Source organism: Neopelma chrysocephalum, unplaced genomic scaffold (assembly GCF_003984885.1).
Source record: "Neopelma chrysocephalum unplaced genomic scaffold, ASM398488v2 Primary Assembly neopelma1_116, whole genome shotgun sequence".
In the NCBI taxonomy this organism is placed as follows: Eukaryota; Metazoa; Chordata; class Aves; order Passeriformes; family Pipridae; genus Neopelma; species Neopelma chrysocephalum.
The window spans coordinates 1459749-1474885 of NW_020897778.1; the positions used below are offsets into that span (position 1 = coordinate 1459749).

The window sequence follows — 15137 nt, forward strand, 5'->3', positions numbered from 1 at the left end:
TCCGAGGGCTTTTCCAGCTTTTACGGGGAACTTTGTGAAGTTAACTCAGTGTTTGTCCCTCCCGCCTCCCGAGGGGTTGCGGTACCTGCGGCGGGGGCCGGTGCGCGCCGAACCCGCTGTGCCCCCGCGGGGGGACCCTCCAGGCGCAGACCCACCGCGCCAGCGCCCGCATCTCCCGCGTCCCCTTCCCGGGGCGTGACGTCACGCACCGGGGGTGACGTCACTCTCCCCGCGGGCGCGCCGGATGCGCGTCACGGGGGCGGCGCGCCCGGGTGCGGCCCGGCGGGGCCGCCGCGATGAACAGCGTGGGCGAGGCGTGCACGGAGCTCAAGCGCGAGTACGACCAGTGCTTCAACCGCTGGTTCGCGGAGAAGTTCCTCAAGGGCGACAGCGCCGGCGACCCCTGCGGGCAGCTCTTCAAGCGGTACCAGCTCTGCGTGCAGGTGGGTCCGGCCCCGCCGTGCTGCCCCCGGAGCTCCCCCCGCCCCGAGCTCCTGCCGCGGCCCCCGGAGCGGCCTTAGCTTCGCGCCCCGTCGGGTTGGCCTCGCCCTGTTCCCGTCGGTTCTGGCGTGGAGTGTTTCACGGATGTTCTCTCGCTGTGTTTTTGTTGTTGGTGTAACATCTTCATCCTGCTGGTGTAAAGGCTGCGGCTCGTTTCCGTGATGGGATCCGGGTTGTCAGTGAACTCTCGGTGCATACTTGACTAACTCTTAACATTGCAGCTTAGCGTGCAGGACTTTCACTGCTGCGACCACGGGTTCAAATCCCGGTCTCCTGGCCTGATGGAGGTCGTTAGCCCTGTGTGGCCATCCATCTATGAGAAGGACACTCTAAACAAACCTACGTCCTGAGGACCTCACTGCCATTGTCCAAGCTTGCTTGGCCCCAGCAGATGAACCTTAGGATTAAAAGGGTGGGCTCAGTTCAGCGCAGGCTGTGTCTCACCTAAAAAATCCATTGCGCAGGCTGGAAAGGTAAAAAGACCTTTCCCCAAATCTTCGCTCGCGAAGATGGGCCATTATATTATCCAAACCAGCCTCATTATAGTTTTTTTTTCTAGATCACTTTTTCTAGATTATCTCTCTTCTCCCAGGCAGGCAGCGACAGGATGAGAGGACGTAGTCTTAAACTATGCTAGGGAAGGATTAGGTCAGCCATCAGCTCAAATTTCTTCACAGAAAGGGTGATTAGACATTGGAATGGGCTGCACAGGGAGATGGCGAAGTCACCATCCCTGGAGGTGTTTAAGGAGAGACTGGACACATTCAGTCTGCTTGACATGGTGGTATTGGGTCACAGGTTGGCCTCGATGATCTCAGAAGTCTTTTGCAACCTCATTGATTCTGTGATTCTGTGTTTTGCACCAAAGATTACATCACGTAGCACTGTAAAGACATGTCAATTTTAATTTTTTGGTTTTGTTTTTCTTCCTTTTCAGAAAGCAATAAAGGAAAAGGACATACCCATCGAGGGCCTGGAATTCATGGGCCCGAGCAAAGGAAAAACTGAAAACTCCTCTTGACCTTGGCTGTGTGGGTGGAGTCACTGATATGAGCCTTTGGACTAAGCACCATCACCAGGTGTACCACTAGGTGCCACCTGGATAAGACCTTTAGATCTTTATTAACTGCTTTCTGGGAAGCGAGGAATCTTCTCTGCTTATGAAAACAAACAGCTAAAATCAAAAACCAAAAAGACTGGATCATGTGGTAACTGCTGCCTCTTTTCCTGTGAATTTTGGTGGTGGTTCAGCACCTAACAGCTTAAAAATCCATGTGACCTAACTTCCTGCTGAATATACTGTGTAATGGGGGAATGCTGATTGGAGCGGGCTGAGATAATTTCTTTGTGACTGGTTTCTTTTGCTTATTTATATAACACTTGAAAGTGTTTAAAAATATGAAGGGGGTTGATTTACTTTGTCTCCTCTCTATGCTGCTGAATTTTGGTGGAAGAAGTTTGTTTCATGTCATCCTGAACGTTGAGGGGCTAAAGCATTATTTTCTGTCAGCAACAGGGATGGTCTGAAAGCACTATTGGGCCTTCAACAGCTTGGCTAAAATAAATATAACCAGGTTATATTTTGTTGAAGTTCAGAACTGTTCAGTAGTATCTGATTGTGGCCTCTAGGAGGGATGGAGGTGGCCTGCTCAGAAGCTGAAGAGGAAACTTTTAAGGAGAGGTGACTTACTGAGCCTTTTCTGAGGTAGTGACCCAACCATGAACTCAAATTCTCTCTCCTTTAACATTACACATTCCCCTGGCATGATCCTCACACAGGGATGGGGAAAAGCTGGCCCCTCTCCTTACACCAACACAGGTGAAACAGTAAAGAATATCATGGCCTGGGGACAAAAGAGAAGTCAACTTCCTAATTATCCTGGAATTACAGTGATGAAAAAAGAGCTTCACTCTCTTTGCTTTTAATCACTGCCTGATGGATTATTCAGAGGTTTTACTTTAAAAAAAAACTAAAAAAGGTGCAGTTCTCAAACTTTAAAGCTGGCCCAGACACTGAGTTATCTGGGCCTTGTGCAGAAGAACAGGAATAACACATACAACCAGTTTGCTTTTCTGTGATCTTTCATGTACGGCTAAATGTAGCATGATTTTTGTCAGCTTTAAAACAACTGTGCCCATCAGTGCCTTGTTCTGTGCTTGTAACACAGAAAAGCTGTCTCAGCAGTCATTTTACTAGTAAGCAGATGAAATAAATTGCATTGAAAGATGGGGAAGGGGGTCCTGCAGCACCCACTTCGAGATTCTCTCTTGCCATCCGTCACTCCTTTCAACAGCAAGATGCCAAGGCAGCTGCTGCATTCTTCCTTTTGGGAAAAACAGGATTAACAACAACTGAGACAAGAGCTCAGTTTTGTACCATGTAAAAAACAGAGAAGTTAAAGAAAGAATTGGAAAATAGTTGACTTGCAGCAAAGAGAAACTTCAAAAATAATGTGCTGGCACAGACTCAGGCTGTTGGCTATGGAAGGTCATTAATCCCCTGTAGGTTAAGCAGCTTTTACATGACACAATACATATTATACAAGTATGTGCAGCGGGGCCAAAATTGTGTTTTCTTTTGCAACACCTGTGTGAGTGACTTTAAACAATCAGACTGCAGTTGTATGGAAAGCAGAGTTGTGAGCAAGATATGTACTGATACACCTGAAAATTTGAGAGCTGAGGGGGAACGCTGTGAAGGCACAGAGAGCTTAGCTCAACATCTTTGCTGCTTCTCCCTCTGCCAGAAAGGACCAAGAGAAAAATCACCTTCATGACTGTGAATAAATATTGCAATAGCTGGTTATGGAGAATGTGCTTCAGTATATATTGAATTTTAATCTGCATACCTGTTCTTCTGGCTGTGAGTTTACAGTCACCAGTTAAAAAAGACATGAAGAACATGAAGTTGAGTCATGTCCTATGCCAAGTGAGTTCCTGTTGTGTATCAGACACAGAACAGGTATTAACATTCAGGTAGTCAAACCCCTTTACTCCTGCACTGTGTCCTGGGGGAAGCCTCCATGTTTTAAGCAGACACTGAAGAACTTCTAAGGATTCAGATTTAAAAAAAAACAGTCAAATCTTAAATTCATGTTCAGAGTTGTTTATTTAAAGGACCTCATCACAAGTACACACAGAAGCCACTAAAACAACTCAGCTTCATCTCAAATGCAGAGTTTCTGAAAGTATGACCCCCGAAACGATGGTTCCCACTCAACATGCTGCTTCAAGATGGGGAGAGCCAAAGTTCTGGCTGTAGTCAGGACCTTTAATCTTCATAACCGGTTGGGAGAGGGTTAACATGGGGGTTGTGAAACAGGGTATGGTTCCCATCACCCCAGGGGAAAGGCTGTTGAAAGAAGAGAGAAATAAGCCAGTGGCAGCTCCTGAACAATCTGTACAGCATCAGAAATAAGCAGCAGTCCAGACTCAAACATCAGTGAGAGGATGAGGGGACACAGCCTCAAGCTGTGCCAGGGGAGGTTCAGACTGGACATCAGGAGAAATTTCTTCATGGAAAGGGTTGTTAAACATTGGGATAGACTGCCCAGGGAGGTGGAGTCACTGTCCCTAGAGGTGTTTAAGGATAGACTAGACACAGTATTCAGTGCCATGGTCTAGCTGACAAGGTGGTGTTGGGTCACAGGTTGGACTTGATGATCTTCGAAGTCTTTTCCAACCTACATGATTCTGTGATCACACAGCTTGACAGGCTGGTGAATTAAGCAAGCTGGCATCTGTTCCCAGGCTGTAGGAAGCAATGGTTGAAAAACTCTCTCCTTTAGCTGGGAGCCACGGTCTTTGAACCGCAAGATCTTTGCTCTTGCTTAAACATCTACTGTTGTGTTATCAGACACAAAAACAGGTATTAACACTCAGGTAGTCAAACCCTTTTGCTCCTGCGGGAAAATATGAGGACTCCAGTTTTGAGAATCTGGGATGTCCTCTGTTAGCTTTTAGCTGTGTATTAGTTTAAGTACAGCAGCTTTAGGACTGAAACGTTTTTCAGCAGGACATTTTTAGGAGGATCACTCGGGGGTGGGAAGAGCTGTGAGAAACTCTCTTACTGCCTCAGAAACAAAGCCCTGGGGTGAGATCGCGGCTGTCTATGCACAGCACCTCACTGAGCAGATGGGAAAGCAAGAGGTGCTGCAGTGAGCTCAGATACAGCACGAGGAAAAGAGGGCTTTCAAACAGCGCAGAGGTACCTTGGTCCTGATCCGGAGATGGGTGTAGGGCACGAACTCGGGCCTCTCGTGCTTATGCTGCGCCTTCAGGTAACAGTTCAACATACACACGGCCACGCCGGGCAGCGCCACCACGAAGCTCAACATCCTCCAGAGCTTAGCTGGGCGGGAGAACAACCACCGCTGCCATCAGCGTTAGTGACCCCAGAGCGCCTCAAACGCAATTAACGCGCTAACGATCACTGCCGAGGCTGCCCTGGTTCCGCGGGGCTCACACCGAGCGCCCGCCCTGCCCTGCCCCGCTCCCGCGAAGGTCAGCGCCCGTTCAAGGGCAGCGCGGCCCCGGCCCCGCCCTCGCCCCGCCCGGCCCCCGTTACCTCCGCCGCCCTCGTGTGCCGCGGCCGCCATGCCCCGCGCGGGCACGGAGCGCGGGCCGGCGGCGCCGAGCAGCCCCCGGGACACCCTCGCCAGCGCCGCCATGTCCTCCGCAACCGCTCCCCGGCACCGGAACCGGAACGGGACCGAGGACCAGCCCCGCCGACCTTGAGTCGGGCATGACACTGAGGGCGGGCTGTCCTGAGGGCGGGGCCGGCGCCATTTTGGTGCTGAGGGCGGGGGCGGGGCGGGGCCGATCACGGGGAGCGGTGGCAGAATCACAGCGTTATTTGGAAACACAGAAACACAGAGTGACAGAATCGTTTAGGTTGGAAATGATCTCTGGGGTCATCGAGTCCAACCTGCGACCCGACACCACCGTGTCAGCCAGAGCAGGGCACTCAGTGCCACGCCCAGTCTTAACACTTCAGGGACGGTGACCCCACCGCCTCCCTGTGCAGCCCGTTCCAATGTCTAATCATCCTTTCTGTGAAGAAATTCTCCCTAGCGTCCAACGTAAACCTCCCCGGCACACCTTGAAACTGTGTGCTCTTGCGTTTCCTGGGAGAAGGGACCGACACCCCCAGGTAATTGTAGAGAGCAATAAATAGCTTAGAGAGTGAAAAGTTCCGGCGCTGTAGGGATGTCCCAGGCGTGAGGGGATCAAAGGGCCCCTGGAACGGGGCAGTTCTGTTACCACTAATGTGTTTTTGATTATTTGGATTCTTGGAGTGATTCCACAGAAATAATAACATCACTTCAATAAACACAAGACTTCAAGGCAAAAAAAATCGTAATTAATTTGCAAATGTCTAGATCCTATTTTAGTTCTTCATTGGAGTTTGGTGGCTGGCTGGGTGACCTTTGGCAGAAGCCATGTAAATGGAGACAACATTTTCAGCGCTTAAAACCCCACAGTAAAATGAGAGGATTCCCATAGCGAGTGTAAATATTTTAACAGTGGGAAAGCAGAGAAATGGGGCTTTTGGGAAGGGAATTCTCAGACCAGACCTTATCACTTGCAGCAGGGCTTGTGTCCCATTTACTGTGTAGCATATAGGAATGGTAAGATGGCCAGGATGTTGGAAGGCTGTTATGAAACACAGCTTGGTATACAACTACTGCTGTTGTTTGCTGTATCTTGGCAGTTTAAACTGCTAAAAGTGCTTTGGTTTCTTTGTTATTATCTTTTTTTTAAAATTACTATTACCTCTTCCAATAATTTGCTTTCATACTATTTTATTTAATAAGTAATTTCAAGAACAGTTTTGCTTTCATACTGAAAGGAGAAATTATTCCCACGTGGCACTGTGTGTACCTACAGAACTGCTCTTCTGTCTTCACCAATAATGATGTATTTTGTACAGGACAGCCCTCAAACCACTGCAACTCACCATGTGCATGCACACCTGCTTTGCTAAATCTACACTGGAGGTAGATTTTGCCTTTCCCCACCTTCATCCTTTGGATTCAGGTTTATGAGATGTCTAATATCAGACTTTTAATTTAAAAGGAATTTGCATGTGTTTTTTTGAAGGGAACAGAATATCCGAGAATTATTTTGTACAATTTTTCAGAGATGAAACCAAGATTAAATTCTCTATCCTAAAGCAAACTTGTAGCAGGAGCTACGTAAACAAAACTACTTTTGTGTGTAGCAAAAAACTTTAAAGTAAGCAACAGACACTAATGTTTACAAATGAGAGAAAACAAAGGATCGGCAAAACAAACAAACTTCTGTCTTGGATGAGGAAAAGTTCTCTTAGCACAGCTGCTCCAGATGCTCCTTGTGAGCACTTCTACCCACAGAGCTGCAAAAGGCTCATGGAGAGCGACTGAAAATGGGGTTTGGTCTGCCCTGAACCTGAGTGCGGTGGCAGTTTCATTACAGTCTGAGTGACATTGATTTAAAATGGGTGTATCTTAGCCTTTATCATCCCAACAGCTGCGATTAATCTCTGTATGAGGTATGTCAGGACTCCAGTGGGTCTGATTCACACCTTATTCAAATGTAGTGTAAATTAGGAGTGGCTGCTGGGAGACACAAAAGACTCCATGTGAATAATTTCTTCTAGCTGAGGGAAGACAGGCAGGTATTTGAGGAAACCTAGATATTTTAAGAGTATTGTGAACAATGTTTTGACGTGGTTGTATGAAGTTTAACAGTGATGGTTATTATCACTGTGATGATTGGAGTCCTCCTGACAGCACGTGTTTTTACAAAGGTGTGGGGAAAACAAGTGATAAGTCAGCGCAGGCTCTGCAGCTCTGTCTGGATTATTGACCCCTGGCATGGGAACCCTCTCTTGTACTCACTGACTGCTGTGCCCTGCTGCCTCACAGAAAGGGGGTGTTTTCCCAAAACTAACCTATCTGAGGGCCTTGAGCTTGATTTAGACGCTCACTTACTATCTTTAGAAATCTGGGCCTAAATCCAGTATTTTGAGCAAGTTTCAACACATACAATTTTCCAAAAGATCCAGCATCCTGGGAGCCCTTTGAGTGCATAAATGCTACAGAATTAGCCCTGAGAAGGAAAATAAATATATATATATGTCTATAAAGTGGTGGTAGCCAGACACTTAGAGGAAGCAATTTCAGTGTGGTGGTGGGACAGGTGGAGGCCAGGCCAGAACTCCCCTAACCTGACTTGGCTGCCCAGTATCTGTCTCCTGCTGGATGTGCAGCAGTGACATGTGACAGCTTGGATCATGTCACTGTTCAGTTTAGCAAAATTTGAATGATTGCAGTGAGCTGGTAGAGGTGGAGTTCAGCAGAGGTGAAGTTGACTCACTACACTGAAAAAGAATGTTTGTGGCACAAAAGCAAGCTCAGGTTTGTACGGACTGGGCACAGAAATGCGTGTGGAAGTAGGAGGCTTTAGCTTTCAGGTAATGGCCCTGTATTGAGTTTTGAGAGAGGGAGGTTCCAATACCATTCAGAATCAAAGGCCACTTTCCAAAGACTCGTTTTTCACCTTCCTTTTTCTTTTCTTTTTTTTTTTTCTCAGCTGAAGTGGTGCATAGCAGAGAGGAGGGCACGGATAACAGCGTGAGCCGCCGATGAGATGGATCCCAAGCGCTCGGAGCAATGCCGGCCCGGCCCGCCTGGTGGCAAACTGCTTTCACTGGAAGTGCTTCTCCGTTCAGCAGGTCTGGGAACAACAAATGCGCTCTCTGGGGTTGGAGACTGTAATCTTATGCCTCTGCGTTTCCAAGTTTTCAGGGCCCAGCTCATCCCTCTCGAATAGAAACGTTCCCTCCATCAGATACTGTCTTAACAAACGCTGAGATAGACAGAAGTGCTGCAGAGATAGTGCCTGTGTCTCAAACTTCACAGAGTTTCTGCGGGCAAAAGTTTCCTTCATCTTCTCCCTGTAGTCCTGTAACGGCAGAAATCAATATTCTGACATCTGTAAATCCTTTGTTCCCCTTTTCACCAGGGCTTTATCAGCTTTGGGAGGGAGGGGGGAAAGAGGGCGTTGAGAGAGCCATTGTCCCTTCTCTCGGGAATGATCTGGAACTACTATGCAAATCTCTATTTGAAGACCCTGGGAACTGGGGGAGGGCTTTAGCTGCGATCTCAGTGGGAGGGGAGCTCTGCGTCCCTGCTCACACACTCCTGCCTAGTGCAAGGAGCGGGGAAGAGTCTTTTGAACGGGCAGAAGAGGCATTTTGTGCTTTGTGCGCTCCTGTGAGGCTTTGCACTCCTTATGTCTCCTGCTTTGTGCCTTTTTTTTCTGCCTGATTTTTCTAAATGTTTGCATAAGAATTGGGGAGGGGAGAGACCCGAGAGCTGCGATTATCAGGGATGAAGTCAGAAGGGTGCAGGGTGCAGCACTTCTCCTGCCCCTCTCTCACCCCCTGGAGTCTCCCACCAAGTAGTGGAGCAGCTCCAGTGGTTCTACCACACGTACATCCCAACTGCTGGTGTTAGCACAGGGCACGGGCACAGTTTCAGTAAAGCAAATGATTCAGCTGGTCAGAAGGAGTGGAGTGGAATAGTTTGCAGTTCTCAAATTATCACGTTGTAGCCAGGTCTTAAAAAACTGCCTCTTACAGGGGCAAAGACCCACAGAGCAGAACCTGCTTTGTGAAGCCCTGTGGTCTGTCCTGGTTGGCTCTGTTTCACCTGTTTTTTATTAGGGCAGGGTCACACTAACTGCCAGCTTCCTGGAAGTTGTGTAGGGTCCTCCTTAGGCCTCATGGAAGGGGAGATATCCTGTGCAGCCACATAGATGAAGAGGACAGAGGGGGAGGGACAGTAGAGATCCATATCTAGGCAGTTTTGTGTTTATAACTACTGATGTAAAGGCAGTCACAGTCCTTTTGATTTTCTGACCCTCATTTTCATGGTGTCAGTCAGTTTATCTTTCAAACTTTGAGGGGTTTTGTGTTCCAGAAAACTAAAAATTACTTTTGAACAATGACAGCCCTGGAAAATGCAACATTTTTCTCTCTCTCCTGGGCAGCTGAGAAGATGCAACCACTTAAAAATCTCACCTTCTGTCAAAACCATAGGAACACATGCCCTGATACCTGATTCCCTGTTACCTCCCACATTATAGCCAAAGCAGTGCAAACCACTGGTGTTTGTTCTGCAAGTACTTTACTGCTTTGTGGAGGGAAAGTGCCTCACAATCGTGCTCTCATCGGCTCTCTTTTTTTCCATGTGTAACTCCAGAGTGACTCAGCTGACTTGGGTGAACCCCTGGAACTGTGCTAGCTGGAAACAAGCCTGGACATGCCCTCTGGCTCCTGTAAGTGCTCCCAGTACCTGTGCACACTCCTGCATCCCTGCAGATACTTTTCTGAGGACACTTGTTTGCAGGGGGGCTGATGTCTGAATGCACATTCTTCTCACCCACGCCTCACATACGCATGCAAACACACATCCTCGAGTGCACACAGCCATGCCCTTTCTCTCATACACATTTGTGCACATACACAGATCTTTTTGAAAGCTCCTGTTTTCAGAAAGGTTTTATTTATAGGTCCTGCCTGGTTGTGAATGTGAAAGGGAGAGAGTCCCTCAGAGAGTTCCTTTCATGTGTAAATCAGCCTAGGCTGAGAGCATTGGGGTCACTGAGAGGAGGATTTCACTCTTAATTACTCAGAGAGAAAGCAGGCAGGGGACTTTCTCAAACTAATAGGGTTGTTCTCTGCTGGGGAAAGCAGCTTGAGACGCCCAAACTTCTCTTGCATCAGACTTCAGGCTCTGATTCACAGGCCTCTTCTGCCAGTAGCAAGAACTGGTGTCTATGTGGCACTTGGAACAAACAGTTCAGCTTCCAAAACAGCTTACTTATTAAAGATGGTTATGTTCATTCTGATAATTGGGTATTCTTTGGAGACCAGCAGAAGAACTGACCTAGCTTCCTTTGGTTTTATGCCACTTTTATTGAAAAGGATATTAGTTAGTGATACATATATCTGTGACTCCACCTGAGGACCTCAGTATTCTTCCAGACCTGAAGGCTCCCACCTCTCTGCCAAGCAGAAAAATGTTGTTGTCTAGAGATTAGTCCAGTGAGTAGGACTCTGACCTTGGACTTAAAACCAGCACTGAATTCCCAGTTCAGCCACTGAATGCCTTTGTGTCCTTAGCAGTGGAACAGGGTAATCTTCTCTTTAGAACGGGGCTCTTAAGAGCAGAAGTCCTTGGATTGTGATACTCTTGGTAATAAGGCTGCGAGTGCCAGGGTAGAGGTGGGTGATGAGCGTGTCTGGAGAGATGTGTCTTTTTCTTGGGATGCAATGCAAGCAGGGGGATTCCCGTGCTGAAGTAGCATTACCACCTTTCATCCCTGGACACAAAACTGAGTCTGGAAATCTACTGCAGAGATGAGAGTGGCCAGTCACCAGCCAAAACGTTGTCTTTTGGGCTGCAGGGACTGCAGGACCTTCTTGAACACCTGCACATTAACAGGAGATGTAGCTGTCAGTGGTTTCAGCAAAGAGATCTGTGTTGAGAAGTGCACACTCACATGGGCAAGTGTGTTTTCTGACTTCAGCTGACAAAGCTAAACTTACAACCTCTCGTCTTTACCTCCTTTTCATTCGGCCTCTGCTTTTCTGTACAGGAAATAAATGTGTTGAGGGCTGAATGTTCCCAACCCATGCACCAGCAGCCTCCTGGGAGCCCTGATTTGGGATTCTTGGAGCTGTGTTAGTTCCCTGCCTGGGAAAGCAGAGGGTTTGGTCCGGGAGCACCTGTTTGAGGATGCCCAGCAGTGGTGGGAGCCATGGGCAAATGAGGTCAGCAGTCTGAAGTGTCTGCAGAGGTCAGAGGGAAGCAAATGGGTCATTTCTCTTGCAAATGAAGAGCTGCAGCCTGGAGCAGCCTTAGCAGAGCCCAGCATGTGGGTCCAGGCTGTTCCTTTTATGAGCTGATGGAAATGGGGCCCAAAAGGACTTCCCTGATGGAGTTCTATCACAGCCTTTGTTATCTTTCCCTCCTGCAGCATGCACTGGGCATAGAATATGGATTGAGGGTTATCCTGGCTACCAGCACAGTCAAGAGGATGAAGGCTTTATGGCTGCCTAGAAAACCTTAGGCTGCAGAGTGTCCTTATTGCCATTCCAGGAGGAAAATCTTGGTTTAAGATGTAGAACACATGTATATTTCTGCTTTAGTGCTCCCTTTTACCCAACCTACACTAAGATGAGTAAATCCAGGGGCTGCTTTAAAATAATGCACATAACTGAGTAAGGGATTGAAAAGCCTGGATTCTGTTCTTCCTTCTGGTGGTAAACTGTCAGTTACTTTGACAAAACCCTGTGAATGCCTATACCTCACTTTTTCTGCCAAACACTGGAGAAAGACAGTGTACTCTTTTTTCTAAAACATTTTGAGGATTTTGGGTACAGAATGCTTTATATATACAAAATGTTGCTGTTAGCACCGTCTATCAGTGAAATCTCTTTTAGTCTGCTTTTATGCAATAATGTTACTTTCTCTGAATTGTTGATTTAGAATTAATTTTAATGTTATGTAAACAATGTCAGTTCTCTCTTAACCACTTACTCTTTTGCTTATTTGCAGACCACCGGGGAACTCCCTTAGCTGTGACATTGTAATGGGAGGTGGAGACACCTCGAGGAGAAGGTCGAGACAGACAACAGCAATTACAGTCAATAACATCTCTGACTTGCCTCAATTACAGGTTTGTGTGATCTGTGCATGCCATCTTTCCTATGTACAGGTATCTACAGTGAGGCAGGACATGAAAATAACTGTTTCCCTTGTAGGAACTTTGGGAGCAGCTTCCTATTATTATTATTGTCTTTTCACAGCCTCAGATAGAGTCAGGCAGGGTGGGGGGTTTAAGGAAAGGCAGCTAAGGTTGTAATAAATGTACTCAGGATTTCCCCTTGCTGCTGTGATGTCACAGCCATGACAAGCATCTAAAAGTTAGAACAGTCCTGGGACTGCCAGAGCTTACACTAAAGGGAAAATGAACTTATGTTTAGATTTTACTTTTCAACCTCTGCTGTGTGTGAAGGATTGTTTTTTATGGCTTTCATCTCTGTTTTCCTTTAGAAACCTCAGGAGAACTGTCCACCCTTCAAATCTGTTTTGATGTGTTTTAAATGCATGACATGGAGCACAGCCACTCTCAGTAGATTGCAGAAAGAGGCCATCAAACCATAACACATCTTCGGAGGGGTGAGCTTGTTCTTTATTTCCTAGAAGCATCAGCCAGGTTTACACCACTTTGTGTAGGAAGAGCTGCAGGAGAAGATGAATGTTCCTGAGGGCTCAGAGGTGGTTTCATGTTTGGGGTAAGGCCGAGGTTAGCCATGGAGCCCGTGTCCAGGCAGTAATTTGACAGCAGACATGGGCACACAGTAATGCAGGCTCTGAAAATCGCAGGAGCCTGCTGAGTTATTGTGAGCTGGAAGAGCTTTTCTGTTTGTGGGCACATGGGTCTGCCTGCCTCACATTGTGCAGGCATAACTGAGACATAAAGGAGGCTGGCAAATTGCAGAACACTGATGGAAGGAGGGGCAGGGGGCTGAGGAAGAAAAGTTAAGAGTTCGAAGACAAAGGGCTCAAGCCTAGTTGTGAATTCCTAGCAGGTAGTTGGTCTTTAAATGAAAGCATTTGTCAAGTAACTCACTGATTTAATGTGGGAATTGGATAGATATCTGCAAAGTTTTTTTCACCTTGTCTGCAGTGTGATTACAGGAGATATAACAGAGAAAGAAGTTTTACTTTCTCCCAAGGTATGTATTTGTTCATGTACCTAAAATATATAGGGCAGGCAGTATAGATGACATCATAAAAAGTGAGGCTCACATGATACATATAGTGTTTCCACAGATTGTGGCTGACTGTAAATAAGGCCTGTAACTTGCTTTCCTTCTGGTAGCGCCCATCATACCATGAGCACCATTGTTGGATTACCCAGGGCCTCGCATCGGCCACACTGTGGCTGTTGGTCTGTATCCCCTGTCCCTCAGAGCCTCCTGTTTTACCTGGGCAATGCACCTGGCATTTCCATTATGAGCAGCTCCTTTCTTTCACCTGTGTTATCTCCTGTCACTGCACTGGGACCTCAGTGTCATGAGAGAGTGCCTTTGCTGTACTCTGCCGTGGCTGTGATCAGGCTGCACGTCTGTGCTGTGCCCATCACCAAAGTGCTGGGACAGATGCATTCCACAGAGCCCAGCCAGCAGCTCTGTCTGGGCAGTGTGTAACCCCTTTTTGTGCCTGTTGGGACTCCGTTAGGGAATGTAACAGGTTGGTGGGCAGTCCCCCTACCACAACTCTAGCTAATGCACAACCTTTTAGTATTTTTAGATTGGACCATTATTTCAAGTTTGGTTTTGCCTATTTGTTTTGGTTTTTAAACTTTCAAAAGGCTCTTCTTGAGCCTTGAACCATTCCTATGCTGAAGCCCTGTGAGTTAATTACTAAGGACTCACAACTTGTTGATAGATGCGTGCAGAAAGTAGCTACATGGTTGGTCATTCCAGTAAATCATTGGACTCTTCATGAATTTAATTCTGGTCTTTTCCTTAAAAGCCCTCTCCCAAACTGGACACAAGACAATGGACACCAGCAGGCACAGCTCCCAGTGACTAGGATATTGTCACATATCCAAAAGCCTGGTGGGAGGAGCAGACATTAGGTCTGAATTCATCCTGGCAGGGAGATTTGGCTGAGAGAGAAGGAAAAGAAGGTCAGAGGCAGCTCCAAGGAAACGGCTTTGGTTTAAAATGTTTCATTAGAGTTTTCACACTGGAAACATAAAGTACAGGAATACAATTGCTTGGCAAAGAAGCCACATTTAGTAGCAGTCCTGTATACATTCACTGCTCTGTATGGAAGGAGACACAATATATCCCTGGCCACCTCAGCAAAATTACAGGTTGCTCTTTGGAAAGGTGACTTTTTTCCAAAATAGCTTATGTAATGTGGAGAATTTTTTTAATCAATATTGATAAAAGATGTTCTTTTTTTCAGCAGACCATTGCTCTCTACTTTATCCACTCAGCCTTTCCAGGGCAGACTGGCTTTATCTAAGCAGTGTATCAATGTCAGTCCAGCTGGGAACACTATTGGGATGCTCACCTCCTGTTTTTTCCCTTCCCCTGTCTGTCTGTCTTTGATTTCTCCTGTTGTAATTCAATAGGATAATCAGGGATACCCTTTTCCAAAGGGTTAGTCTTTCCCTGTTGATTCAACAAGCTCCCTTTTTGAAGACAGTTGTTATCTGCCACTTGGGCTTTGTTGCCTCAGGATGTTTCACCTCCCCGTGCAGGCACACATACCTATGAGACCTGCCAGTGCAGGGCTATGGCAGATGTCACCAGAGAGGAGGTAGGAAATGGGTATCAGTGTGTCTCATCTGTTTTCTTCTTTTGGGACATAGCTTGACCAAAGAACTGAGCAGGTGAAATGTCACAGAGCAGTATGTGGTGGGGATGGATTATTTTTTAAGGGAAGCCAGGATTAGCGTACATTTGGGGTTTTTTCTGGTTTAAAATATAGGTGAAAAATTTGGAGGAGCTTTGTCATCCCAATGGCAGTTTTAAGTTTACTCTAGCTTGGAAAGGAGGGTTT

General features: G+C 47.0%; 4 protein-coding genes across 5 annotated transcripts in view; 2 read left to right on the plus strand and 2 right to left on the minus strand.

Moving 5' to 3' along the window:
• GATC (glutamyl-tRNA amidotransferase subunit C) overlaps nt 1–199 on the minus strand; it is a 7068-nt gene extending 6869 nt beyond the window's left edge. For both annotated transcript variants that reach the window (XR_003536428.1, XM_027696877.1), the window contains exon 1: nt 86–199. Coding sequence is in view for 1 of the 2 variants with exons in the window: in XM_027696877.1 (XP_027552678.1) it covers nt 86–172 (87 nt within the window). In the remaining variant the exon portion in view is untranslated. The remainder of the gene's footprint in view (nt 1–85) is intronic.
• Nucleotides 200–248: 49 nt separating this feature from the next.
• TRIAP1 (TP53 regulated inhibitor of apoptosis 1) lies at nt 249–2091 on the plus strand. The gene is made up of 2 exons (XM_027696887.1): nt 249–443; nt 1439–2091. The coding sequence occupies exons 1-2, from the start codon at nt 297–299 to the stop codon at nt 1520–1522; spliced, it is 231 nt and encodes a 76-aa protein (XP_027552688.1). The 5' UTR covers nt 249–296; the 3' UTR covers nt 1523–2091.
• Nucleotides 2092–3591: 1500 nt separating this feature from the next.
• On the minus strand, nt 3592–5196 carry LOC113974069 (cytochrome c oxidase subunit 6A2, mitochondrial). Its single transcript, XM_027696879.1, has 3 exons — nt 5069–5196; nt 4713–4852; nt 3592–3853 (listed from the first exon to the last, which is right to left on the minus strand). The coding sequence occupies exons 1-3, from the start codon at nt 5169–5171 to the stop codon at nt 3773–3775; spliced, it is 324 nt and encodes a 107-aa protein (XP_027552680.1). The 5' UTR covers nt 5172–5196; the 3' UTR covers nt 3592–3772.
• Nucleotides 5197–5319: 123 nt separating this feature from the next.
• MSI1 (musashi RNA binding protein 1) overlaps nt 5320–15137 on the plus strand; it is a 73938-nt gene continuing 64120 nt past the window's right edge. The window contains exons 1-6 of the mRNA XM_027696859.1: nt 5320–5653; nt 6434–6500; nt 8077–8218; nt 9750–9825; nt 12111–12231; nt 12609–12734. The gene's annotated coding sequence lies outside the window, so the exon portion shown is untranslated. The remainder of the gene's footprint in view (nt 5654–6433; nt 6501–8076; nt 8219–9749; nt 9826–12110; nt 12232–12608; nt 12735–15137) is intronic.

What these genes read in the sequence shown, in the direction of transcription:
- TRIAP1 (XM_027696887.1), top strand. Translation starts at nt 297, where the DNA reads ATGAACAGCGTGGGCGAGGCGTGCACGGAGCTCAAGCGCGAGTACGAC. An exon ending in GGTACCAGCTCTGCGTGCAG is followed by an intron (nt 444 to 1,438) that starts GTGGGTCCGGCC and finishes CTTCCTTTTCAG; the next exon opens with AAAGCAATAAAGGAAAAGGA.
- LOC113974069 (XM_027696879.1), bottom strand. Translation starts at nt 5,171, where the DNA reads ATGGCGGCGCTGGCGAGGGTGTCCCGGGGGCTGCTCGGCGCCGCCGGC. An exon ending in GGCACACGAGGGCGGCGGAG is followed by an intron (nt 4,853 to 5,068) that starts GTAACGGGGGCC and finishes TCTCCCGCCCAG; the next exon opens with CTAAGCTCTGGAGGATGTTG. An exon ending in ATCTCCGGATCAGGACCAAG is followed by an intron (nt 3,854 to 4,712) that starts GTACCTCTGCGC and finishes TTCTTTCAACAG; the next exon opens with CCTTTCCCCTGGGGTGATGG.